Source organism: Botryllus schlosseri, chromosome 5 (genome assembly GCF_051294905.1).
Source record: "Botryllus schlosseri isolate E-star chromosome 5, Bs_hap1, whole genome shotgun sequence".
NCBI classification, from domain to species: Eukaryota; Metazoa; Chordata; class Ascidiacea; order Stolidobranchia; family Styelidae; genus Botryllus; species Botryllus schlosseri.
In genome coordinates this window covers 24,917,152-24,944,895 of record NC_137240.1, presented here as the reverse complement: position 1 = coordinate 24,944,895, position 27,744 = coordinate 24,917,152, and the positions used below count along the sequence as shown (strand labels likewise).

The 27,744-nt window shown below is 39.1% G+C and overlaps 3 protein-coding genes across 5 annotated transcripts in view; 2 read left to right on the top strand and 1 right to left on the bottom strand.

Annotated features, from left to right (window-relative positions):
- The window catches only part of LOC145439514 (cornifelin homolog A-like), a 428,374-nt gene that overhangs the window by 66,377 nt on the left and 334,253 nt on the right, over positions 1 to 27,744 (top strand). The gene's annotated exons all lie outside the window — the stretch shown is intronic.
- LOC145439955 (uncharacterized) lies at positions 154 to 27,744 on the top strand. The gene is made up of 12 exons (XM_080317623.1): positions 154 to 299; positions 453 to 702; positions 10,406 to 10,501; positions 12,086 to 12,242; positions 12,327 to 12,418; positions 12,481 to 12,651; positions 12,801 to 12,844; positions 13,529 to 13,738; positions 13,825 to 14,033; positions 17,638 to 17,795; positions 26,296 to 26,415; positions 27,508 to 27,744. Exons 1-12 carry the CDS (start codon positions 154 to 156, stop codon positions 27,742 to 27,744), a joined length of 1,890 nt encoding a protein of 629 aa, XP_080173749.1.
- LOC145439489 (uncharacterized) lies at positions 21,206 to 25,213 on the bottom strand. Of its 3 annotated transcripts, XR_013915239.1 has the most exons (8): positions 24,175 to 25,213; positions 23,623 to 23,786; positions 23,352 to 23,561; positions 23,216 to 23,290; positions 22,975 to 23,158; positions 22,516 to 22,659; positions 22,178 to 22,272; positions 21,206 to 21,352 (listed from the first exon to the last, which is right to left on the bottom strand). XR_013915239.1 is itself a non-coding variant. In XM_080316971.1 (7 exons), the coding sequence occupies exons 5-7, from the start codon at positions 22,574 to 22,576 to the stop codon at positions 21,248 to 21,250; spliced, it is 261 nt and encodes an 86-aa protein (XP_080173097.1). In that variant the 5' UTR covers positions 22,577 to 22,659; positions 22,975 to 23,158; positions 23,216 to 23,290; positions 23,352 to 23,561; positions 23,623 to 24,133; the 3' UTR covers positions 21,206 to 21,247. The 3 variants fall into 3 exon arrangements, 1 of the variants encoding a protein (XP_080173097.1); XR_013915240.1 differs by lacking the exon at positions 24,175 to 25,213 and having other exon boundaries at positions 23,222 to 23,290; positions 23,623 to 24,167; XM_080316971.1 differs by lacking the exon at positions 24,175 to 25,213 and having other exon boundaries at positions 23,623 to 24,133.

Here is a 27,744-nt window from a genome sequence, read left to right as displayed (position 1 = left end):
TTGTAGTATGTAATCATCCATAGATTTGTGCATGTGTTCTGTAATATAAATTTGGTATTGATTTGTCATTGATTCTGTTCTTCAGACGAAGCGCAGCCAAGTGAATTATATCAGAAGATCGCATTCAGTGAACTATTCGAAAATGAAAGAGAGATGACGACCTTAACACGTGCTGCCATCGGACACTTCGGAAATGTGTATTACAGATACTTCAGAGGCCAAAAAGTTGCAATTAAGATCTTCAGGGATACAGAAGATAGTGGCGGCCAGACTTTCAAGAGGGAACTTGCAACTTTGAGGTATCAATTGTCAAACACCCATCAATTACTGGAAGTATCAGATCTCTGAAATCCAAGATTAATCGAACCACTACCTTATTTTTGGACTGATTGAACTGCTACTCATGATATCTAAAGCCTACACATAGTTGCAATTATTTAATTTAATTTCAGAGTCATTAATCACGAGAACATCATAAGTTTCCACGGCTGGGGGGAACACAAAATATTCCATTATATTGTAATGGAGCATCTAGACAAAACCCTTCACACGTATGTTTTGGATCAAGATGCTGATGACAATATTGGACTTTCGCCTCGTATTACTTGGGCAGTTGCAAAGCAAATTATGCATGCAATGCATTATTTGCATTCAAGAGAGAAAGCCATCGTGCATGGAGATTTGTCACCTGATAATATATTGGTGGGAATTTGGACTATTTGTAGACATAGGATAAGTTAGTGATTCCCAACCCTGATTGACGTCTGAATATGCCATAAAAATATAATAGACGACAGTTATGTTGTTTGTTTCTATTAAGTTATTAGTTATATCCAATTTCTGTATATTATAGCCATATCTATAGAAGTCAATGTGCAATGTGCATGCCTTCGAATTAGCTGGATGGTAAGATCCAGAGGTAGGCTACCTTTAAATTTCCGTTATAAGTCGCCTGCTCGAGTGTTTTCATGCGACTCTATACGTACTCTGGAGTTTGAAATCCGGTTCCGACATCCAAAAGGGTTGGGAACCACTGAGCTAAGTTCTGTTTTATCATCATTACAAGTAGGGCTGGGCACAATGATTTGAGAACTTGTCTTGAAACACTACAATTAATACTCGATTGGAATTCTACAACCCTCTTCTTTTAAGAGCAATGATCACTTTATCACAATGCGGAAGCATAGCATTTCTCTTCATCACAATGTGAAATGACATTGGTGTATTCAAAAAATACCATATGTATTTCAGGCTGTGTAAAACTGGCAATGTTTTTGTATTTGTTGCTTTAAAGATGGATATTTAAACTTTCCACATCATGCACGCTCATGAGTGATACTCGACTCAACATTCGATACTCGATTCAGAATCAAACTGCTCAGATACTCGATTTTGCCCAGCTCTAATTACAATTTTTACTCGTTTCATTTATATTTTTCAATATAATGCTTTGCACAGAGGTGGTCAAAGTAGTCAAGAAAGCTACTCAAGTAGAAGTAGAAGTAGCGTCGAAAAAATCTACTCAAGTACAAGTAGAAGTACTTCTTTCATAAGCAACCTGAAACTACTTGAAGTAGAAGTAGAATTGACTGACTTCAAAAGTACTCAAGTAAGTAAGTAGTTGTGAAAACGATTCTGATTGGATAGATTATAAAAAGGTGCAAATTGAGCTATGTGATAGGTGACGAGCTTGATTCATATTGATGCATACCCGCAGGTATCCAATTTTCGATAGCATAAGCATTCGTCCACACCATGGGATGAAAATGATAGTATTGATAAGGAAATGCGATGCTAATCCTCTGTTTTCTTGAACAGCACGTTTTGGAAAATAGCATGGTATGGCGCCATCCCCCATATTATAAGGCCCGTAGTTTAGTCGAAGAGCAATACGGAGAAGTTGTATAGGATACGGTGTAAACACTTTGCGCTATTAGTAAACGTTAATAAAAATATGGTGGACCGTAAAAATGCCGTATTGTGTAGCTTTATTTCCAGAAATTAAAGGCATTACTGCACTTGCTTTTATACTTCAACATGTATGCTATCCGGACAAAAGAACTGATATTAATTATAACTCAACTAAAGTATATGATACTGGGAATTGAAAGTGAAATATATAAATACTACTTCTAAAAGCAGAATATGTATTTCATGTTTTTAGTCCAGAGAGTTTCAAAGGTGGTATGCTAAAACAGCTCTAAAAGTAAAAAAGAAAGTAAAAGTCCACTCTTCCAGATTAGGACACACCATGGACATATATGCTAGATTACGATATGACAAGAAAATGCTAGATTGCGAAACATCAGTTTTAAACGTTATGATGAGCCATATATACTTTGATTAATTATTTCATATGGGCGAAGGGCGACAATGTACTGTGAACGGATCCATGCCAACCTTCCAACTAAATTATATTCACCGATACTTTCGTGAAATCATACTGGTTACTCCGTATCCACTGCACGCGAAGCGCGACGAAAATTCTGTGCTTTACTAAACTTTTATGAAAATTAAATATTAATACTCGGTGAAAACAGCTCCGAAATTCCTCAGGCTATCTTCCTGATTAGAAGATTGAACTACTTCGACTTGACAAACTGAAAATAGCGAAAAGTAAGTAAGTAGATCACAAAATATTAAGAAGTAGAAGTAGAAGTAGCGAAAATCAGATCTACTTGAGTAAGTACCAGAAGTAGAGGAAAACTACTTGAGTACTTCGAAAAAGTAGAAGTACTTCGTTACTGACCACCTCTGGCTTCGCATATTACTAAAAATGCCAGTAATACTACTCCAGTATTATTCACTTCTTTGTATTCGATGGCATTGACGGCTATGACTGCTGAGAGACATTGTCTCAAATATGAAATTGGTACAATACACAGAGCAAGAATGACGAGCTGGATGTAAATTATGCCCAGCCCCAAACATTTTAGTTGAATAGTAGAAGAGAAGAGAATAATTCGATTGCTTTTCATGGCTGAAATAAAGCACGCTTTTTAAGAGTGGTATTTTACAAAATGTGTCCTAATTGAGTGGCTGTTTCGACGTTGTAAGCCCCTTCCCCAGAGTTGCTTCTTTTATTCAAAAATCATATACATGGCATATAAAATGGCCTTATAAGAAAATGTCTACGCCAGTGGTTCTCAAAATTCTTTTAGGCCCCTCTTGATGGTGAAAAATTTTATGCCCCTCTTATCGCCATGTAAAAAATATTTGAAAGACCAACCGGAATGTATGCAATACCAACGCATAGTTTGATGGCATGGAAGGCATTCACTGTCGAGAGACCTGTAAAATATGAAATCTGGACTATACACAGAGTAATAATAATGAGATGGAAGCAATCGTGCGGAGTGCTAAAGAACAATCAGATGAATATTTTGTCAAGAATAATCATGTGCAATAGTGGCACGTAGCATATACATATTTTTACAATGACATGGGTTGCCCGCCATTCAAACTCGGCATTTCTTAATGCGACAAACAATCTTTCTCTTCATGTCGCAGGTGTTCGGCAATTGATTACTTTTGGGCAATTGATTACTTTTGGGCTGCCATAAAATGCACTACTCTTTGCCTTATTACAAAAGGTGTCCTAATTGAGTGTTGGAGGGGCTACCGTGATACATGGCATATGGCAATTTATGACATGACCTTATAAGCAAATATCTCATTTTTCCATAGCTTTCTGTCTTTCTAAGCACTCCGCACGACAGACCAACCATAAAAGTATCATCTAATACCTACAGGTATTCACCAGTTAATCCTAATTCATAGACATCTTCTGATCGGCGCAAGCTTAGGTATCAGTCACAATCTAGCAACGGTGTATCGATAGTACGACGCTACTATGCTATTTAAAATCTCAGTATGATTAGGATTATTGCCGTTATTGAAACTTGTAACTTCAGCACAAATTAAACTCATTAAGAATTCACAGCGTCCCCTTCAGATGGTTTCACGCCCAATGTTTAAGAACCACTGTTCTACGCACTATGCAAAGATTCTCGACAGACAGACAATGAAAGCACCAGCCAACACCTATAGTCTTACCACACATTCTCAAGTTACTCTTAATTAGGAGACATTTTCTGATTGGTGAAAGGTCCGTTATCAGTCAAAATCTGCCATTGGTGCATGGATGTTACGACACAACGAAGGCATTTCAAATTGTAATATAGTTAGGATTTTATTGCCTTTGTTGAAACTCGGAAGTGTCAGCACAAATTAGACCCATTCTGAGTTCAAAAAACTTCATTTCTCTGTGGCGACTTTGTGCCAACCTCCGAGTGCTTTCACCCCCTGTTGACTTTGATCAGGCAATTGATTCTTACTAACTTTTGCGCGCTGAATTCAAGAATGACTTCCGTTTTTCTCTATCATGTCAAGTTTTTGTGTTAGGCACCCCCCACATTGCCTCAAAACCCACGTAATAGTATTACTCTTAATATTTTGTGTTTATTGTATAAAACGTTTCAAAAACTACAACCAGTCGAAATTAAATCATTAGACTTCAAATAAACATTTGCACTGCTTTATTTGGTTGATTCAAACTGATATTGATTATACAAGACAAATAAAGTGCTAGTTTCTGGGTCCAAATTCACACTAATAACCCATAATTCTGTAGGTTGTCTAGTTTGATACTCTAGCACAGTGCTTTTCAACCTGTGTGACGGTTCGCACTGGTGCGAATGAAAAAAATTGCAGTGCGAATGACGAAGGTGGTGCGAACAGTGCGAATGAAAATCCGGGTCAAGTGCGAATGACGAAGGTGGTGCGAATGAAAATCCGTATTAAGTGCGAATGATTATTTGTTAACTTTTCTGACGAGGAATAATTCAAATAAACTTAATAGGAAATTTAGAATCAGTGGAACTTTTGTAGTTGCGACGCAATTGTAAAAACTTAATACGACGCACCACTAATCGTAGCTCTTACAAGCCGTGGTGAATTAATATTCCCACACTATAATTATTACGTCACCAAAAGTCTGGTTTGGAAGCTGGTGTAGTGGCAGTATAGAGATCTCTACAATCTCTATAGTGGCAGACATACAGTATATCAGCCCGTCTGATCATGCGATAGGCTCGAAAAATGATGTCAAATTGACTTTCTGCTTTCTTTCGCTAAACAATCATCATATTTTCGTAATAACTGTTCGATTAGCGCGAGGTACGAGGATAGTAGTAAATACCAACATTACAGCGACTCACATTCGCAAGTTTACTCTAACGTAAATTTTTACCCTTTAATGGTTATTAAAGTAGGGACTGCAAAGGGTATAATTTTGGGTCGACACGGTGCCAGAGCTATCTGTGAATATGTATGTAATATTTATTGAATTTGTTGCAAAAAATCCTGCGATCGTTTTACATATCATATGGCATGGAATTCATGATCAAATTTGTCCAACTGTTTTTTTCTGGAAATCATGGTCGAAGACTGTTGGGATGAACTAGTGTAGGGGTGTGCAACGAGCGAGTTCAGGCCTATGAGACTCATTCATTTCGAGGCCAACCCCTTCTTCGTCGGGGCACATGAAGACGTAAAGTTTTGGCGAATAAACCGCTGATAAAATGCGGTGCCAAAAACATGAGCGGCGATAAAACCTCGGTCTAAAAATGACCGATGCTGGATGGCCAAACCTTTCGAGATGGATTGGATATGCTCCGTTGTAGGCACGGAATAGTCGCGTTCTTGTAATCTGGGTAGACAATATATAGTACAACTGTGATACGCAGAGGAATTTAGTTCGCCTAATTTGAAATCGTGTACGTCAGACATGTGTCGTAGAGCTGTGTTGGTTAGAATTATGATGTGCGCGTTCTGTATGTCATGTCATATATGCCCGTAACATCGTAGCATACAACTGTAATATTAAATATAAATTCCTCTTCATGGGTGAGGCTCGGGTCGCGAGATGCCACAAAAACTCAGATTTTGGTGGTAGTCTAAAAGCTGGTTTACTGTTATCAAACTGTTATGAATTCTCAAGTTAGATTGGCGTGAAGGGTAGAACACGCAGTATAGGCCTACCATGAGTTATTTGCTCTTCTCATAAACTTGCGAGCGAGCCAGAAGTTGGAGCAACGTGTCATCAGGTATGGTGCTCTAATGTGCCAAGTCTTCTTGATCGTTTTGCACCTTATGTTCCAAAGATATAAGACAAAAGCCTCAACACAAACATGTGGCTTTTTCATCCTTTCGACAAACTGGAGCTTCGCGTGACCTTTGTGCCAGCTCTCAAAGACGATTTCAGCCAGCAAGCATTTTTCACTCGCAAAAAATACGCTATATTTTGGATAGGAGTGCAGAACAGATTTTAAGACCTGGCCATCCAAGCACTAGTAGAAGTTCTCGTACAAATTCCGAACAACATTTTTTGGTCGAAAAGGGTTGTATTGAAATAATTGTAAGTAAAACGAGCGAAAAAAGTTGCCTTTTTAATGAGACATTTGATAGCTTAAGCTACATAGTTATCCATATTGTCGCACATCTGAACAAAGTGTTGAGTAGGCCTATCTTCATCTTTTTGTATAATAATTTTCGATTAGTTTGTGCGAATGAGATTTATTTCACGAAAAAAGTGCGAATGGAGCTCAAAAAGGTTGAAAAGCACTGCTCTAGCATATGTAATCCCCAATCTACTCTAGAATCTTATCCCAATCATCTTCAGATGTTGGGGGACATTTTCTTCTTGGCCATCTCTGACTAAGTCAAGGTTTTCAGGGAAATTATTAAGATATTTTAGTTCTTTTTTCAAATGTCTGCTGTCCGACATGAACATATGGCATTGGCACATGTGTATCAGGGTCAGACATGGGGTGATTACTTCACGAATGTAAACGATTGCGATTACGATTACTTGTGAATCCCGCGATTACGGTTACGATTACAGCAAAATCAGGAAGTAGTCGATTACGATTACATTTCAAAAGTATTCATGATTACTCACGATTACATTTGTTTTGCTTCTTAGAACTAATATATTGGAGATATTGGAAGACAATATAAGACTTGCGATTAAAATAAGGTCTATTGAGATAACAACTTTCTTTATAAATCATACGTCATTTGCTTGTTACGTCTTAATGCACCCATTGCCCAACTCTATTCAGGACTATTCGTCGCACCCAACGATTTGCATTCTTGCCAGGTCCGTAACTGCTACACCCCAAACTCCCCAATAGGACCGGAAGCGAGCTCTAAGGGACTCAAAAGTATTTCGTAAATCAACATAAATTATAATACAGTATTTCCAAGAGAGTTGATTAACTTGAAAATTTTCTTCGAGCTTCGGGATTTAATGTCTCTAAATAGCTTGATTTAGAAATGCATACCTCTCCCCCTCAAGAAAAAAAGCATGCATAATTTATAGGAATATGCATTTCGGTGGCCGCCATTACCCCGCCACGACACACCAAAAGACGTCTGCAATTTCGGCCAACATGCAACTCCACAAAGTGTGCTGCCAACGAATGACCTTGGCCAAAACTTTGGGTATGTGTCCATTGTCAGTAGCCGCGCTCTGTGGGCGTGACGAATAGTCCGGTCCCTCCAATCTTAGCCCCAACAATGCAACTGCTAGCAGAGGCACTCACAGACGAATAAAGACATGACAATTTGTGTGTGCGTCTCACGAAAATTCTCTTTTAGTCTTCTACGTTTCGGCGACTACAGTATCTTTTGATTATATAAATGGCGGGAGGTCACGAATTAACAACATAATATAAAGTAATTATAACAACCTACCACATGCTATAATTATGAATTACGTGCCCCCAGCTCTACCGGTAAATCTGAATGAATAGTAATATAATGCAATTACCAATATTATGACGAAATTCAGTCATCAACTTGAAAACTGACCACCATGGGGCCCCCAATACCTAGGGTTGTAATGACTCGAGTCGCGATTTTTTGGTGACTGACTTGACTTGAGTCATTTTTTCAAATGCGTAAATTGCCTCGACTCGAGTCAATTTTTGTAGAATGGCCAAGACAGACGTTCCATGTAACTTTGAAGAATAGTAAATTTACCACATTATTTGTATTTCGTCTATCATCATGCAGTCCTGGTATATGGAAATAGGGCCGTAAACTGTGAAAACTGATAAAAGTTGTTATATTATGAATACGATCTATTCTATATCACTCGAGCAGAGTTGAAAAAAGTGGGTTGAACCGGATTGATCTGAAAACTGATCTGTGAAGATAAAGACTTGGACTCGTAGTCGAGTCAAACATTATGACTCGGACTCGACCCTATACTAGCTGACTTGGACTCGGACTTGACTCGGGGTGAATTGAACATGGTGTATCAGCGAATGGCTATGGCGACAGGTATAAATGTCGAGTGAAGAATTGTGAAATAACGATTGGCGCCCGTTTCAAGTAGAGTCATATGAGGATAAGGTAAAGTGAACTTAAAATTCTACCTTCCACTTGATACAGATACTGCAAGGTGCCGTTACTAGAAACGGCAAAGAACGGCTCGGTTATGATATATATAAGCAGCTGTAGATTTTAGCCATCGTAATGTTTTATTTGACGAGTACAAAATTTCAAATCTTTGTCCGGTGTACATACAGTGCATAAGTATACTACATAGATAGGCCTACTGCTCGTCAAGCAGCAACGGTCAAACTGCGTTTAACTAAGCATAACCAAACATCAATAAATAAGTTACTATTAGAAACTTAGCAGAGTGGTGATTATTATCTTGCATCGAGGTAGTGGCGTCTGGAGCGTATTGATAACCTGATATACGTCATGGCTTATACTGTTCTAACAATCACACAACAATGTACATCGAATATATATTTACTACGTGTGGATACTTCTTACGCAAGGACGAGCAAAGCTAATACTTCTGACGTAATAATGAGCAGTGGCGCTTGAAAATCAACCGTTTGCGCTCTCAATAACCTGGTAGAATATCTCTTCCTTGTTCACGAATGTTCGGTTATGTCATATTCATTGTACAAATAAAAAGTAATCGTTCTTTCACAAAGAAATCGATTAAATATGTGAAGTAGGTAATTACGATTACTTTGTATTCTTTTCGAATGTAATCGATTGCGATTACGATTACTTGAAAATGCTGTAAACGTCGTAATCGATTACGATTACTAATCACGATTACCCCATGGCTGATCAGGGTCGCATGTGCTGTGCATCCTTATTCTCTGAAAAAAAACACAATATTTCAAAGCTGACACATAAAATCCAATCGTGCTCGTGATATTACAACAGTTCTATGTTTCTGTGTTGTTCTCAATGTTTCTGTATTATCCACGAAGACTAACTGAGTGTGCAATTGTTACTGCACCTGAGACGTTGCCATTTTGGAGAATGTCACACTGTAGGATCCTTTTTGAGCTACCTATAGGTATTTGTCATTTACTTGAGTTCTAAATGGGGATTCCTAACTCCTTCAGTAATCCATGGTGACAGTATCATGCCAATACCAGTATCAAGGCATTGCAAAAAGCTACTGAAAGTAGGCCGACGCGAAGAAAAGGCTGATTCTCCTGATCGAAAGTGAGACACCTTCTCTACCTTGCCCATAATCTTTTCTCACTTCGTAAGGATGTTAAAAGTTCCAAAAATTTCTATTCCAAGCACCAAAGCCTATGTCAGATCAATAACTTATGTTGATGGACTACTCTAGATTCTGAATCATCTTCAATTGAAAAATCTACATCATTAGGCCTGCTATCCCTAAGATCTTCATCTTGATCCAAATTATCGAGCATATAGCAGTTTAAAGTTACATTTGATAAGCTGAATGGGGCATTGGACCTACAGCTGATAGTAAATACATTGTATATTTTTCTTCTCTTGTCCTGCAGTTTGCGTCAAATATGTGTGGGAAATATCCTCGGATGGTTGCATCCTCTAACCAAAAATGGGAGAAAGCATTGGCCTAGATCGATACCACTACCTTTATTCTTAATGATTCAATTAAACCCTTGGCTACATAACTTATTATATGGTAAAAGAGTGGATTTTTATATGGTATGGGAAAGTAATATTGCTAATTCGTGAAATTTGCATATTTTGGGCATATGTCGTAGAGCAAAAACTTCATTGCTGGAATCAGCACGCCAAAATTAGCCTAAATCAAGTCCAAAGTCGAAATCAACAAATTTTCTGTTCAAAATTGTTGCCCAGTGCTATCAGTTAGTGACAAATCTTTAGTCACTCCTATGCCTATCCGTGTAGAATATATGATATATTTCATTGATAGCTTGTGGCTCGAGTCATCGCAACTCTGTAATTAGATGGTGAGGTCTATTGAATCTTATATTTGTGACCAATTAGATATTAAAGTATTTTTTCAATAAATCTCTTATACTTCAATCAAATGCTTTGAATGAAATTCATTCTTTGACAGGTTGACACGCAACCTATCATGCCAAAGCCCAAAATTATTGACTTTGGACTTTGCCAACATGACTTTTCGAGTGAACCTTCTGCCGCCATAGCAAAGGTACCGATGCTGTTGTTACTCTGTTCACGATTTTAATTTACAGGTTAGCATCATACTCTGCATTATATTTTCAAGATTCTTTTTGTATCATCTATATCAGTGGTTCTTAACCTTTTTTCCTCCAGCGCTCCCTTTTAACAATTGCATGGGTCTGGCGCCACCCTATTTTAAGGATTGTAGTAAAAAACAATGGGACAGTGGTCGAAATCCAGTATAGGTCTTTTCGGGTTAGGACTTTACTATTGGAAATATTTCACGTTTGAACCGCGCCTGAGGACCACTCGAGTAATTAACAATAAAATACTACTGGTATATGTGTGCTATGTGCTATATTCGGGATCAAATCAAGGTTGTTATTTATAAGGACCATCGGGTAGGTAGGTCTACGGGCTCATACCATCTGCTTCGAGCCCAATCTACACATCCCGATTTCACCTCTGCGATTGGCAATATACGGGGAAGTTAATTATATTGGTTTTTGTTTTATTGCTTTGTGTTACTAGTAAATCAACTGAGAATATGACAGATCTTTTCTCACAAAGAATTTGGTACTGCACCCAGCTCTTAGCTTCAAGATGAATGTATTCCATACAAACAAAGCAAACCATATTATATAACGTTCATGCGCGTTGTGGGTGACAAAACTAAACAGCATTATCTTTTATAATACGATGAAGAAATATTCTAACGAATTAATTTTGTAGCTCTCAAATACAATTATATATCGTTAATCATTTTGGTCGGAAAGCTTCAAATCATCTTTAATGCACAAAGAGCATCTCCAGTAGACACGATATGCGCTGCAGGATACAATTAGTATAGTTAGAAACATTTTGTGGGAAATAACCCGAGCTAGCGAGACGGGACTGTTTTAACGACAAATTGGCGATCCAAAAGCACGCTTAATTCATTTTATATGAATTATAATAAACCACTGCAGCAACGGAACAAACGTATGGATGAATCCCGCGCGAAGCGCAACGAAAAATTTCGTGATTTGACAGATTTTGTCGAATGTTAATTTGTAATGAGAACTCAGGGATATATAGAACTCTTGTTCTGCTATATAATCATATGCCTCTACTACACACCATCTACTGCGACGGCATTTTTCTTCACCGCCCCCCTGAGCCCAGTGCCCCCCCATATCGTCCCCTGGGCGTTTCCGCCCCCTTCAAAATTCAAATCGCCCCTTGAGGGGCGCTGGAGATAAGGTTAAGAATCACTAATCTATATGATAAATAAAAATTACCTACTGTACTCAGGTGGTAATATAAGATTTGGATAGCTTTCAAAGAGCTGGATGCATATTATGCGGAATTCAGGATTGATAGTGGCCCAAGCCGGTGCAATTAAGAAAGTTATCCCATGGTCGTGATATATCTGCTGATTTGTCATTTGGTTGCGATTGTCTCACTCGTGCGCTCTTACTAAACTTTTGAAATAATGATATTTCCAGGAACTGCTGGAGTAGGAGTAGTCTAGTAACAAAACCAGTCAAACAGTATTATTTCTCTGCAACTTTTGTGTATGTTTAAGATGATGGAACTCATATAATTAGATGAGATAATTTGATCGTTGCAGGGCCACAATAGATATCTACCAGAAGTCGACGAGGTGGAGGAGGTGAAGAGCATGCAAGATCTGTGCAAACTAGATGTGTATGCATTTGGATTGGTTGTACTCTTTATGAGAACCGGCGAGTCTCCATTTAATGATGTACCATCAGTAGATCTGTACGGTGAGTTTGGGTGTGTCTTATCTCCCCGCATCTTATTCGCCCATTTTCTATTCCTTTGCTTTATCTGTGAACCGTCTCTGTCAGATTACATACGGATGGTCAATAAAAACCGGTTCAGACTCCCCCCTCATCTGCCTGCTACTGTTCTCGGAGATATCATAACGAAATGTTGCTCGGTATCTCGATATCAATATTCATTCATTTTTACGTAATGTTCCATTGTAATGGGTGTTTTCAGGAGAAAATGCAACGACCAACCTTCCGTGAAATAAGAGATGAGTTTTTCGCGGAAGGGTTTGAGAACCCGTTTAATTTACCAGAATATGGTGAATTTTTCGAATGCGGATTTCTGAAGGACACTCAAATTTTTGTTGCCGACTCTGTTGTGAATGGCTGGCAAGTAAGAAAAGTCTCAATTTCCATGTAGTCTAAATGTTTTATCCGAATTATGTGATTGCGGGTATATTAAGACTGGTTTTTTGATATGTCTGATACGTTAGTACTGACAACAACCTACTCGTAGTAACAACATTTTTTGCCTTATTTGATATTCGACAGGGAGAATATCATCGACCTTCTGAAAGGCATCCTGGTTTTAAGAGGTTTGATTTTCTTTCCATAGTCAATAACTAGATTTAGTTGTTGTGCCATGTCATGCAAGTAACATCGTGTGAATCGACCCAATTTTATTCCGTAGATTAGCATCCGAACCATGAGATGAATGGAAGACAAATTTATCGATTTTCAATTATCTATTTATCAATTAGTAAACAATTCCGATAGTGGCCATCTCATCGATCATAATTTAGTGTCTGAGACTTTGGTATTGGTAATCCTAGTTATGGTATTGTGATGCAACAAGCTCGACGATAGATGTGACCTTAGGTCATAGGAAAGTGTCAGACGTTTGGTGTGTAAACCGAGGAATTTTGCCACGATTGGACAGGACGCAGACCTGATGAATTACTCCATATTCATAGCGGTAATTAAATACTCAGGTGTGAACTTTGCATGAGGAGGCCTATTGTGTTTCAGCAAAATTAAGATCAATTTGAAATTGCACTGAACTATTGTGCTGGAAGTGTCGACAATTAGCACTATATGCTCATTCCATGATGACTGGGTGCATGAACCTACATTCAGAGACATAAAACGAAATGACCTTTTTGTTTATAAAACACACTTCACTACTAGTATGACTATGAATACATATAAATATATAATAATATGCTGCACGTGTTTGACAAATGCTCAATTTCTGCAATACAAACTTCATTACATTTAAGAGAGAATCTTATCTGTGGAGTGGAAGTAAAATTCGCTCCATACCACGAAGAACCAGCGGAACAGGAATTGCTTAAATTGTATTTGGAACATTATCGAGAGTACCGAAGAAGAGCAAGAAGAAAAGAGATTGATGACAATCCAACCATTGCACTATGCGAGTTGATGATTGATCGGTCTGGTTCGGAAGAAGAGCAAATAGTACAATTAAGGTGAGTTCATTTGATACTAAGGATGAAAGATGAATAACTGACAATAAATATGAGATGGATGAAATATAGCTGCAGCCATTTTACAGATTTAAACAAAAAACTTATGTTCATTTCCGTGCCATGAGGAAAGTTTGGAGATCATTCGAACCCAAAGAAAAAAAATCGATTGCATCGTGTTTACGTGAAGTCGACTCGCTCTACAGCAATACGTTTGGCCTGCATGTTGCCATTCTTACCAATGAAGGACCAGGGAAACCTCAGAAATTAGTTTTCACGAGAAGATCAAACAGGCCAGGTTTGCATAGCTTTATATTACATTTTTCACTGATACTGGTAGAATGTTGAAGGCACACTGCATATGCTGCTGGTTGCAGCATGAATGCCACAAAAGTTTTGGCACCCCTTTGAGTCGCTGTCGTCAAAAAATACTTGGTGCTCCCAACTCAGATTCCAACTACTTTAATACGGAGTGCTTTCCAAGGTTTCTGAAAATTTTCCATGGTATATGAAATCTGATTTGTATGTACCAACCAGGGCTTTCGAGCAGCCGTAAATTTTAACTGCTCCAGCTCCGGCTCCGGAGCTTTCTTCTATCATACATTAGCTCCGGCTCCAGCTCTGGAGCCGCATTATTACTACTGCTCCGTCTTCAGCTCCGGCTCTGAAAATTATCGAATGGGTCTGTCTATATCAGGGGTGGCCGACCCGCGGGCCGTATATGGCCTGCGAGAGGGTTTTGAGTGGCCCGCAAGGTAATTTCCTATGGCCCTGTGGATATAAAGCTGTATCAGCTGTACCAGCTGTATCAGCTGTATCACCCCGTGGATATGAAGCTGTATCAGCTGTATCACCCTGTGGATATAAAGCTGTATCAGCTGTATCACCCTGTGGATATAAAGCCGAAAATTTTTTGCAACCGGCATTTCGTTTGTATCGCAGCTGTGTGCAATGTTGGTGAGCTCATCATTTGACATTTTACAGCTTGCAGCCTACTTTAGAGGTCTACCGTTGTAGACGGCGCATTGTCTGCTCATTGCGAATCAAACGGTCAAATGAAACAAATACGTTGACATGGCGTTATGCTGAACGTACCGCAATATCCTAAATGAAGCCAGACTGTGTGCGCATTGGTTCTTATATCAAGAAGCGCATGATGAAAAATTGTGACGTAGACACCATGGTCAGAACGAAGCAACACGGTTTGTCACCAGCAGTGTACGCACAACTTGAGTGTTGTCAGCCAACAACTGCTGCTGTCGAACGTTCTTTCTCCATTCTTGGCAAGCTACTTAGCAAGGACAGACACTTTCGACCCGCGTGTAGGCGAGTAGAGCTGACTCACTAAATGTGTGACAGACAGGCAAATCACGCTCCATTTTTCAGGTGACCGCTTCTTCCCGCCCCCCTTCAGATGTTTCACTCCCCCTAAGGGGGGCGCCCCCCCCCCCAGGTTGAGAACCTCTGGTCTATAATATGGGAGCAGCGACGATTCTCAAAGTTAAAAGTAATTAAAAAATAATAATAAAAAAATCAAGAATTGTTTGAACACAAGACACCGATTCCATACAGGTAGAGTGATACAGCTGATGGGAATGTGTTACAGCTGATAGCTGATACAGCTTTATATCCACAGGGTGATACAGCTCAGCTTATACAGCTTTATATCCACAGGGTGATACAGCTCAGCTGATACAGCTTTATATCCACAGGGTGATACAGCTGATACAGCTTTATATCCACAGGGTGATACAGCTGATACAGCTTTATATCCACAGGGTGATACAGCTGATACAGCTGGTACAGCTGATACAGCTTTATATGCACAGGGCCATTTCCTATTACATTATCGAAATCCTGTTATATTATCGAAAACGAATTGCTCAGATTGTGAACTTGCAAGGCCAACCAAAAATTACAAGTCTGGCTGCGACACTTGGGATGTTGATGGATAAAATATCAGTTCCGACGCATTGTCAGATCCAGGGTCGGGGTCCAGTCACATTTTTAGTAAATCCTCGTACATTACAATAAACTGAAATTTTTCTTCATGTTTCGCGTATTTAATTGTCACATGATTTCTTGCTTGGTAGCCTACCCCCTCCCAAAAATAAGTCTTTTCGCGTTTGCGCTCGCAGAAAGATCGTCGACGATGAAATGTAGGCACAAAATGATTGTCGCATATTGCCGGAAACCTTCGATATCGATGTGTCCAGACGCCGAATAGTAGTGTCCTTGCAAACTGAGCCCAGCGGGCGGTAGTCGACCCCCAATATACTCAAGTAATAATATTATTGACCTAGTTCATTTATAAACTTTGAAAACTTTACCCGCTTGGCGCGGCTAGTGGACCGCGCACTCGTTCGTCAATTGCATGTGCCCATTTAGCCGAAAAGGTTGGCCATCCCTGGTCTATATAGATTACTCATCTACCCATAGGTTAGTTGTCTATAGTAATCTAGAGTCTCTCAGCCGTCAGTAACATCGGATGCAGCAACGAAGACATAGGTGCCGGCTTGTGGCGTCATAATGAATACTTGTAAATTGTCGATAACATCATAGTTGCACTAGAACGCACTTTGCTCCATGCCATTGCTGTGCACAGCATTAATATTCAGGCCTGCTGTTAAATTATGTGAAATGCATGCAGCAGATATGGTTGTTGCATATATAATAGCATCTTATGAGATACGTCGGAGCCGAAGCTACTCCTCAAATAACGGGCTCCAGCTTCGGTGAAAATCCACGGTTCTGGCTCCGGCTCCAAAGCCCTGGTACCAACCATCACTGTTATTAGTAACATGTAACAATATTGATAAACTTACACATGTTATTTGTAAAGAGCAATTCAGTTGCATAAAGAAGGGAAATTACATGAGGCATCTTTATGACCAACAGAAAATTCCTGATGGAGTTGCAAATTGATACAATTTCTGTGAAGAACTAAAAACATTGTCTGGTTTTGTAAGCGACGCCAACATCACTTATAAATTGATGCAAATATAAGCAAACACTGCTTCACTTGACAAAATCAAGATCAGTTATGGTAAGTAGCACGGCCGTCGGCCAGTTGTGTTTAAAAAATGTTGAAGACAGAAGAGAGAGTGCAAGTCCATAGACTGAGTGCAAGTAGATGTAGATAAATTAGGGTTACCATATTTTGGAATCGGGAAACGAGGACACTTTTCCAAAATTATCAAACTTACAATACCGGAGGAAAATCCTGAAAAATCCTGTAACAGTCACTGTGGCCTATAATTTTTGAAGTAATTGTGTAGTACTGTTTGATTCAGTACGTTTAAGTATTTGAGGGTCGGGGTTGGAAATGAATTACAAAAGTATTTTCCTAATATGTCCCGAAAGGTTGAAAGTTGAAACCTCTACTCCAGTGATTCCTAACTTTTTTCCTTCATTCTCCACTTTTGATTTATTACGAGTTTGATTCCCCACAACCTAAAAGCATCCCTTAAAAATGCCCCCTTTAATTAACTTTGTCCCCACTTTGTTTTGTAATGACTTGAAAAATGGTAAAGTTGCGATCTTCAGACCTCACCAGAAACCCTTGAATTCCCCATCAGCTGGGAACTCCTGCTCTACCCGGAATCCATTTCTCCTGTTATAGAGATAGCCATGGCCACTTCTATAAGAACTACAGAATGGAAAATGAAGATTGAAAATTGTTAATTGAAGAATATATTCCTAAATTTTGCTGTATGTCTCATGTCGCGTCATTGGAAGTGTTGCATTAATGCAACCTTAGTACTTTTCTGCCGCATCCTGGCCCACCATACGGTCTCCTATCTCAGTAGACCATTCCATTATTTTTGTGTTTACACAAACCATTCAGAATTCTCTAATTAGTACGTCACTAATATAACTGATGACTTTCATTATTATTACAGGAGTGGCCAGTCCAGGTCTTTTCACCTGCGGAGCTGTGAAAAGTTGCTCGGTAGAAGATTTTTTGAAACCAGAAACTCGCTCCAAGCTTGTACCCAATGCAGTGGAAGGGCTGGAGTATATTTCATTGCTTGATACAGCTGCGAAAGGATTGACAGAGGTTACTTTTGAATTTAAAGGTCAAAGTTATGGGTACCTGTATCAATGACATGAATCATTAGGCTCATTTACGTGGCGAGACGGCTTGCGAAATTGTTGAAAATGTGATCGTGTTTACATGGGCAAATCTTTGATGCAGCTCAAGTGTTACAGGAGTTCGGGACTGAGCTCGGGGATTATGCTCGGCAAGTCGCAACTGCCAGAAATACTTTTCCGCAGTTTTTGAACGGCCAAGCCCACCTTGCCTATATATCCTGGTACTCAGTTAAGCAAGTCTTATCATTGGCTAAACTCTCTTTATAACTTGTGACGCTGATAAATGAGATTACGGATATGGTACTCATTTAACCACAGCTGAAATACGTGCCGAGTTCGTGAATATTTTCATAAGTCTTAGAAGTCTTAGTCGGGATTCGTTTTCAAGTACTGGTACATTGTAAGTCCCCTCCAAGCTACTGTGCGGAGCGGAGTTCAGCTCAAGACGACTTGAAGCCAAGTCTTTTTCCTGTTGTTGAAATCGAGATGGTATTTGATGCTGATCCAAACCGCGATGTAAAGGGGCTTACTGTGTGAATATTGTATGTTTTTCGTGATTCCATAAGTGCCTCAATATTTGTAATATAATAAGTTACTCCGTTGGTTAGTTAACAATGTTCTAAAATCCACCATTCACCTGACAAAACATGGTCAATGTGGCCTGTCAACGACAGGGATGTCGAACGTGTTTAAATGATTCATACATATTAGTTCTCAACCTTTTTGTCTCTGCGGACTCTTTTCGGACCATCACGGACCCCCTGGAATTTTTGTTAAAAATTAGATCAATTATCGTGCAACCGTCATCTGTCTTGTGCAAATATTACTTGCAGGCTAGTGATAAACACTAACAGCACACTATATGCAGCACACTTTTACTATCTCGAAGGGAATTTTCCAGGTGAATTTATTGTCTTGAAAATCCGCGTCTTCGAATTGATATGAACAAGTGGCGAAAATCCATTTCCACAATGACATATTGGTGGCGAATGTAATATTAACGCGCAACGCTTCCATCGACAGCTTTTAGTGTGGATTTTTAATGAACATATCACGTCCAGCTCAGTCATTTCTATGTAGCATCTCATATTGAAGTTATTTAGTGGTTATATCACAGAAGAAAATGGATTTCGTGGCGATGTTTCAATTCGTTCATTGGGACAGATTGGGGAAAAAATATAGGAATTTCTGTTTCAAACGACTGTTTACTAATTTGCTGAGACTCACAACTCCAAATCCCAAATGTTTTGCAAGCATGTCGAAGTCACCCTGGATGATTTTGCCATCTCCAACATTTCATTTTCCACAAACCCCAACAAAACATCTCTAAACAGCAATATGTTTGCAGCAGAAGGCTATTGACAATTTGAAAATTAACAGGAGTTTGCACAGTCATTTCAATGATACGAGTGCTAAAGTTTAAGCAATTACGAAGCAAAACTGGCTCATGCTTATCCTAATCAAAAAATAAATAAAAATTAGTTTGTCAATCATTTTCCAAATTTATAGGCTTCGCGGACTCCCTGAAAATGCTTATGCCAGCAGCTGCGCTCGCGGTTTGCCTTTACTCAATGTTGTTTCGTTTCTATGACGTCACAATTAGATGGGTGCAATCTTGTTATATGCAAGTTTTTGAAATTCTTTATTTGCTGACGATTGCCCCTGAAGAGTGTCAGCTCGAAAAGCTTTGGGTTTTAATATATTTATGATATGAATATATTATTAAAATGTATATTAAAGTTCTGTACCCCAAAAAGTCTCTTCAATGTAGGAGTCATATGAATTGAATATTATTTCCGGGTCCTACATTTTCCATGACACTTCATTCAGCTCTGCCGGTTAATCTGATTACGTGAGCAGAGAGAAGATAAAAATTGATAGCAAGTCCCAATCATATTGACCAATTCAAACATGAATTATAAAAAAAATTTGTGCTTTAAGCGATATAAGCAGGCTCACCAAACAGTACAGCGGATCTCGCTGATAAGTAGCGGAAAAAATGTACAGGCCCATGGCGAGTCTGAGCGGCACGGCCGCCCAGAGGTTTAGTGTTGTCACCCTTGGCGTGCCCAAGACCAACGTTTTTTTTTCTGGGGGGAGGCTGACGAAGTGCTGTTTCGGTCCTGGTTGTGACTAGTATGGAGCTACTGTTATATAGGGGTACCAGACGTCCTGCTTTTTGGCAATTTATCCTTTTTAGACGGAAATACCAAAATTGACCTACATGTAGTACATTTCGTTCTTGTTGTTGTGTGATTACGGGTCAAGCTCATAGCATTGAGTTATGAAATATTCACAAACGGAAATCTTGATATTTCGATGAAACTTTTTTGTAACAAAGCAAGTAAAATTTTTATTATTGGCAAGGTGCATGCTTGTGCTCGGTTTGCGTTGATTGTTTTATGCTGTCAGCGCCATGCATCGAGATATTGTAATGACGTGAAAAATTGTAAGTATGAAAATGGTTGGCAGTGTGAACCTACCAAGGTTCGGTTGTCAACCTGAACCTCTAAATTTTTTAGGTTCGCACACATAATGCGTACGTAAGCCTCGTGTTCACATTCACACCATCCCTACTGTTTTAGTAGTTTGAATCTCTATGAAATAGGTCAATATGTATTTTGTAATTTTGTCAAATATTACTGCTTGAATGGATTCCCTTTGACCAGTATCACTAGGCCTGGTTGGTTACTTGGCGTTCAAGTCGTCTCCGCTAACGTCACGCGTCATCTCCGAGCTGACTCGTAAAAGGGTCCTTCACGAAGCTGTAGTGTGGATGTCCGGGTTTCAAACATGTAATCGTAGAAAGTACAGCGGCAATGTATGTTTCCGAAATCCGAAATTAACGAGGATTATGAGATGCTCATAATATCGATATTTGTAGATGAAAACAATAAGTATAAGTTATCAGCTTGTTTTTCGGCGTCAACGAAGATGGTCCGTGGAATGAGCGGGGGTAACGACTGCTTTGATATTTTAGGCGTCAATTGTCGATGCTATTAAAATAAGGTCATTAACACTCAAGTGATCCACTTGCAAACCGCATGTGGCCTCAAGTTGGTTGGCCGCTTCTCTGTAACAGACTTCCTTGTGACTCCCCAGCAAACACAGAATATATTGCAGATATATTTTGTATATGACTCAACTACTTCAAAATATATCTAGTCATATGTATTGTTTATATAAATCTGTCGACACATTTGCACATATATAGGACATCTTCAAAGATACCTGTATGACATTGTCATGATATCTTGCTTGACCCTAGATGAACCCTGACCCTAGGTGACCCCTGACCCTGGTTGGGTACCTGGACCTGCCACATCCTGCACTGCCCTTATCAATGAAGACTGACTGATGATTTTACAAATCATGCATGGCTTTGTTCGTGTATTAAATCAGCACAGAACTGCGCAATCACTTCAGCAAATATTGCTGCCTAAGCATAAGTTCGAAATCGTTGTCGGAATTGTCAGACTCTGTGATGACAGCCTTGCTCCTGTTATCTTCTTTATCGCCACCCTATAACATAAATGAGTAAATTACTACAATTGATTATTATCACTGTAGAACAGAAGTCGTTATGTATTTGGTTGTGGGTAAAATGGGATGGTGATCTGAGTTACATTAACCAAAAGACCTCAAGCCCTCTTTCAAAAGCGACATGACCTTTACTTTTACACTGAAGATATAATTAACGCAGTTACGCTTTCAAGATGAGAAACCAGAACCTGTTCAAGTTCAATAATGCCTGTCATTATAGAGAAGATTTTCATGCTATTGGCGTCATGAAGACGTGCTGCTGGGAACGGATTTCAAAACCTATCGTTTGGGCACGGGGTGAAGATTGTTCTTTAACATTATCATTTTATTATTAATATGGTAATAGTTGCCTGTGAGAGGCTGATGTGATAATGATCGCTCATTCCATGTACGGCATAGTAAATATATGCAGTGGTTCGCAAACTGGGGTCTGCGAGACAATTTTTATGACTGCAAAGTACCTTCCAAAAATTCACACGATCCAGAAATTTTCGAATATTTTAATTCCCAGAGTATAAAATTTTTTAGACAGGTTATTGTCTGAACCAAAATCGAAGTTGCTTAAAATTATTTTGTAAATCAACATGAAGTAGAGTTATTCAAATTAAATTTTATTCTCCCCGTGCGAGACAAATGCGACCCCCGGAGGGAAATTGTCACGTAAATTTTCTCGTAAAGTTTGGGGACCACTGATATACGATGTTCTGAAGATGAGCGGTAAGAACAATTCACTTACAGTCCACTCATATCATAAAAGACACAACTGTCACACCACACAATCATCAAACTTAATGACAAAATTACCTTGCAAGATCCAGCAACAGTTAGAGATCTTGCAACCTGATCTTTAGTTCTTTTATCTGGGATCTCGAGGTCAGGAGGAGCCGATCTGCACGCTTCTAAAAAGAGATATAATTAGATGAAAATATCCACTGTCCAGTCACAGTCATGGTATATTATACATCAGCCATCAGACAACGAACAAAACTTGTCAACAACTAGAGTACTAAAGTAGATAACTTTGCACATCAGTGGCGACATATGACGTCAAACGATTAAAATGTTGAAAAATCGAGGCTTTGGCTCAACTTTTTTTTACGTTGATTACGTTCAATTTCCGTCAATAACCATTGATAACTTACGTCTAATAGTCTTTTCAAGGGCCGTTCTTGCTTTTTTGACCCTTAAGACTAGGATTTCCATACTTTCTTTACAGCTATGCTGGTCATCATATTTTCGACAGTTTCCGGCAATTGTACACCCCGGAATCCCATTAAAGCGGCTACCTGTAACAACATTATATTAGTGGTACACAATACAGATGGTACTGCCTTGCATTAATGGTTTGCACCAGAATTAACAATGACATTTATGGGCATTCTAGATAAAACCATCCACACCATAAATTTCATGGTCACGCTCATCAAAGGTTTGGTTGACTTTGCGATTTCGCAATAAATCACATTGGCAATTCAATTTTGGATAATAGAACTAATTTCGAAAAGGACCCCTGCTGTGTCTGAAAATGATTCCTTGGTGTCGGCGGACACCCCTGATTTAGACTGTCAATCGCTTTGTTCGAATGAGAAACAAAAACATACCAGTTCAGACTTTGCCGTTGTTCAAAGGTGTTCCAGCTGTGACAAGGTTTCACAGGGATCTTCAATTATATCTTTCAGCAAAATTGGGGCACTCGATTGAGGTCTTTTGGAGTAATTGTTGATATGATGTCTGAGGAAATCCATCATCTGTTTTTTCTGCAACTTTATGTCTTTGATGCACAAGCTAAAAAGGATTCGATTACAAGGAAGTTGGATTGATCTTCCTATGTGATAAACTTACCATTACTTTATGACAGGCCGCGTTGTTGATGGTCAAAATTTTGTAGTTCAGCGATGATTTCAAATGAAGGAGCATCTGAAAAACAGCGAGACTTTGTTCTCAAATTCGAGAACGCATCAAAGTGCTAGGAACTTACTGCAGGACTTAGATCTCTGGCCGTTACATTCAATGATGGGATTATGCCATTCTTGAACACTCTTTTCGCTAACGATGGCAAACTTGCATTGCGAGCATCATTGATATCACTCCTGCTTGCCAGAATCATAAGATGACCGCATTCTTGAAATTGGCATGTCTTGTATCTGAATACTTGTATTACGTTTCTTTCTTGCAGGAAAAACATCATCTACAAATTATAAACGTTTTACATATATATATACCATATTGCACAGAATAAAAGGGTATACCTTGACCATCAGTTGACGCCAAACTATTCAAAAATTGTTTGTTCCGCTGACGTTTTCGTTTTGGCCGCTGCGCTTCATTTTCAGTCCAGACTATGACAAAGACGTGGGCAAGCCACTACTCTCCGCAACTTTTATTATATCACTAAAAGCTACGTTCCATACATCTAAAACAGATGAATAATGTAGATGGCAAGGTAGGCCCACTTGGAAAACAGTACGCTAATTCTGAGTTTATAACTTACTGGATGAGCATTTCATCTGTATCCTTTATACAGAGACCAATTGCGATTATCATATTATGGTTGCTTTTTGTTCTTGGCCTTACCGTGCTATTTGCATTCTTACGCAACCACCAGCCATGCAATTCTATTATAGATACAAACAATTTCGCACAATTCACAATTCATAAGATATAAGCTAGGAATCAATGAGATCACCTCTACATCGGTTTTCCAGCTTTTATGTATTACAGCAACAGCAACCGGTTGTTCTTGTTCAACAAAAAGCACAACAGCAAATGATTGCTCGATTTATTGATCGACTAATACCCACCTATATTCATTTACAGCAAATCCTTAAAGTAAGGTTTGAGTAAGTTGATATCCAGAAAATGTGCTCGTGATTAGCCCACGAGTTCTATAGTTTAATAGTTGATCTGAAATGAATCACAGAATTATACTCAGACATAGCCGCCTAGTTATGATGTGGACATCACATTACCAAAAAGACTAGACTAGTTCTATGAAGTTATATCGTATTACCCCAAGTCCTTCACTATGATTATATAAGAAGCATATATAAATTACCTTGTACAGTGAAGTTTTCGGTATTCTTATATAGAAATATGCTTGGATTAGCCTCGATTAACTGCGATTTCCCTGAACGCTACTAAAACCAAAACGACAACGATATCTGCACTGCAAGCCGCCATTATCAGAGCGCTTTTGTCTGGCGGTTTGAAACCTGCGCGCCGAAACGGGTGTTCGCGTGGGGAGAAAGTGCCTCAAGCCATTGAGTCACTCGGCTACGACGGCTAGACGGCTACACTACGGAGTACGGATGAGCAGCCGGATGGTTTTCAGCGTAGCCGGAGTAGATCCGGATTCTGAATTTGCTTTGAGAGTCGGATTGTAGCAGGATTTTTCTATTGAACTATCAAATAGTATAGCATTATTTTGGCAGCAGTTTTTCGGGTTACCCAGAATTCATAAGACTTTCAAATTGCCGCCTGGATTCGGATTCCAAAATTTGGGATGGCCAAGAATCAAAATATCTGCAAAATCACGCGAAAGCGGCGTGTGACAAAAGGAAAAACATTCGATCATAGCAATTTACAACGATGTAAATTGCTATGATTCGATAGTGGCAATTATGGTGACATATCACCCCATAAGAGTAAGACATCAATAAAATTGATAGTATAGATAAATTATACCATAAAATGAAACAATAATCGAATTTGATTCCTCACAAATGTATTTTCGGCATTTTGACGAAATTTGTTGGATAAGAAAAAGATGTACTCAAGATACGTTTCCGGACAAGATATGCACAAACACAATTTTGAGATAATTAGGATAACAAAAAGATATCCGAGCATGTCCGAAATATATCTCGTGTTTGCTGGGTCAAGGCTCACAATACAGCAACTAATGCAGATATTTTATTGAAGCATCTTGTCAGCAAGATATACCATAAAGGAAGTAAACAATACCAAGAATCTCTATAATAATTGTTATATAGAACACTACTACTAAACTGCTACCCACCAAAGAAACATCAGCAGAACACTATCCCAGCAGAACCAATAATCCACATAACCGATGTCCACTGCGCTCCATATCATCCTCCCGGGGGAGACACCAGCTCCATTCCATCACGCGCGCTCACATCAGTTCAGCCAGCGAAACAGTATGCTCGAAATGCAGCAATCGTTCATGTCTTCCCGTATCGATGTACTGTACATTGTACAATGCACACAGCACAGCCGCTTCATCAATCGGTTTACTATGCATATCGTAGTCGAATTGTAACACCGGTGCAATCCACATATCTGTAACGTTTTTACCTTGTTCGCCATTTTATGTAGCTGATGACAGCAACGTGGCTACTACAAATCGAAGCGTCGCAGCCAAATATCAAAGCACACATAGGGAATCGCCATAAAAACTGTCTTAAAAGAGCACGGTTGCTACACCGGTACTGGTTTAGTACATGTATGTATACCATCGTAAACATGCGAGTACTTGCAAAGTCACCCCACTTTTCTTGCCATGTTTGCCCAATTTCTCAACAACATATGAGAAACAGAGGTACGATGCCAAGAGCCAGCGCAGGCGAACGAAAATCGCCGAATACTGTACTCAAGCCGATCGTAAACCACATTACACGACAGCCTGAGAATCCAGTCGTCTTTTTCTCTTCGTCGAATAAGAGAAAGTGATCGACGAGTCAGCTTCGAAGCTGACTTAACCGCCATGTAAATGGGCCTATTGTAAAGGCTTGATAATTAAGCGTTTCCACTGAAAAACAAAGGTATGTTTTTGAGGTATTGTTTCGACATGATTTGTCTGGCTCTCGACCATGATTATGTTTAACATCCCTGGTTGACCGTCTCCACAATGATACAGCATTTTATTGATACCAGATTGAAATACTGTGCATTACTTTAAGGTAATGGGATTGCCACTGCAAGGCACTGAAAAAGAAGCCATCACTTTAAACACAATTTATCTGAAATTTGACAACCACGAATGGGAAATGTGTGGATTTGTGGACCTCACAAATGAAAAGGTTATTGGCGTTATTGTATTACTATTGAAATATCACTTCGTTTAGTAGGCGATAGCCAGCAGAATATAGAATTTTTTTAAAATTATCCACCATAAAATCCGCATTTATGCAATTATAACTTGGGCTGGGCACAATGATTCGAGTACTCGAAACTGAATCGAGTATTAATTTTACTGATTCTAGTCGAGTAGTAAAAACGAATTTTGCGAGTACTGAAATTATACGCTTCTCGCCACTGAAAGTTAATTTATCAACGAGAGTTATAGTTTCGATACTATTTTCCCTGTTGATGCCTTGGAACCTTGATTGACCGTTCGTAGCATACGAAACAAATAGTACAAAGCTACGAACGTTACTGGAAATGAACATTTCCGAAGTCATGATAGATCCACAACAGTGTCACCAAGTGCAATGAAATCGGTATGGTCGAAAAATATTAAAGTGGTGAAATGTACGTATTCGAACTTTGACGTATTAAAATTTGTTATGACGTCATAATGAGTGATACTCGATTCGAAGCATTTTACGTGATTCGGAATCGCATCACTCAGGTACTCGATTTTGCACAGCCCTAATTATCAGGTTGAGCGCTGATCTGGTATCTATTTTTCACAAAAACCGGAATTGCTATATGTAGGTTTTGAATGTGTTTTTTATAACAAATTTCGTATTATATATTTTAATGGATACATGGATACATGTTTCAAGTTATGGAGCGTCATCCGTTGCTGCGTCGTATCCTTGGCCATTGTCTCTCGATCAATCAGCGTAAAGTTTGGTTTACGGCCATATTGTGAACAGATAACCGTCAAAATTTAGCGTTGGCATTATTTCGCGTCATATTGGTCGTGCTGGATGCGTTTGTGACGTCATCATTGGTTATCCGGAGTTGAAAAATAGTTTTTGTCGGTGGTAAAATTTACCGACTCCGCAACCTGATGCAAACTATTTTTGTGTTATTTTTATTTTAACACCTGATAAAGCGGTGCTACAATATAGCCTCATCTTTGACGGATAATGAAGGAATCCTATACTTACTACTATCTAGGGATGCCTTGTGTATATGTTGATATTCAGCCATCTTATTTCAAGATTCGCGAGGAAAACAGATTCAGCTTCGAAAAACTCAACTATGCTTTCACATCTGGACCGAAAGACAAATTTAAACATTGCAAAATCCATGGAGTTGACTTTAAGCTCCGTAACATGGTCGAGTGGATAAGAGAGAACCACGATAAGCTAACAAGTTCCTCTAAAATAGTGGTTGTCAAAGTTCTTGAAGCGTTCTTTGGAGTTGTGCCAGTCGCCAATGCTTTTGCAAAGAGGTAG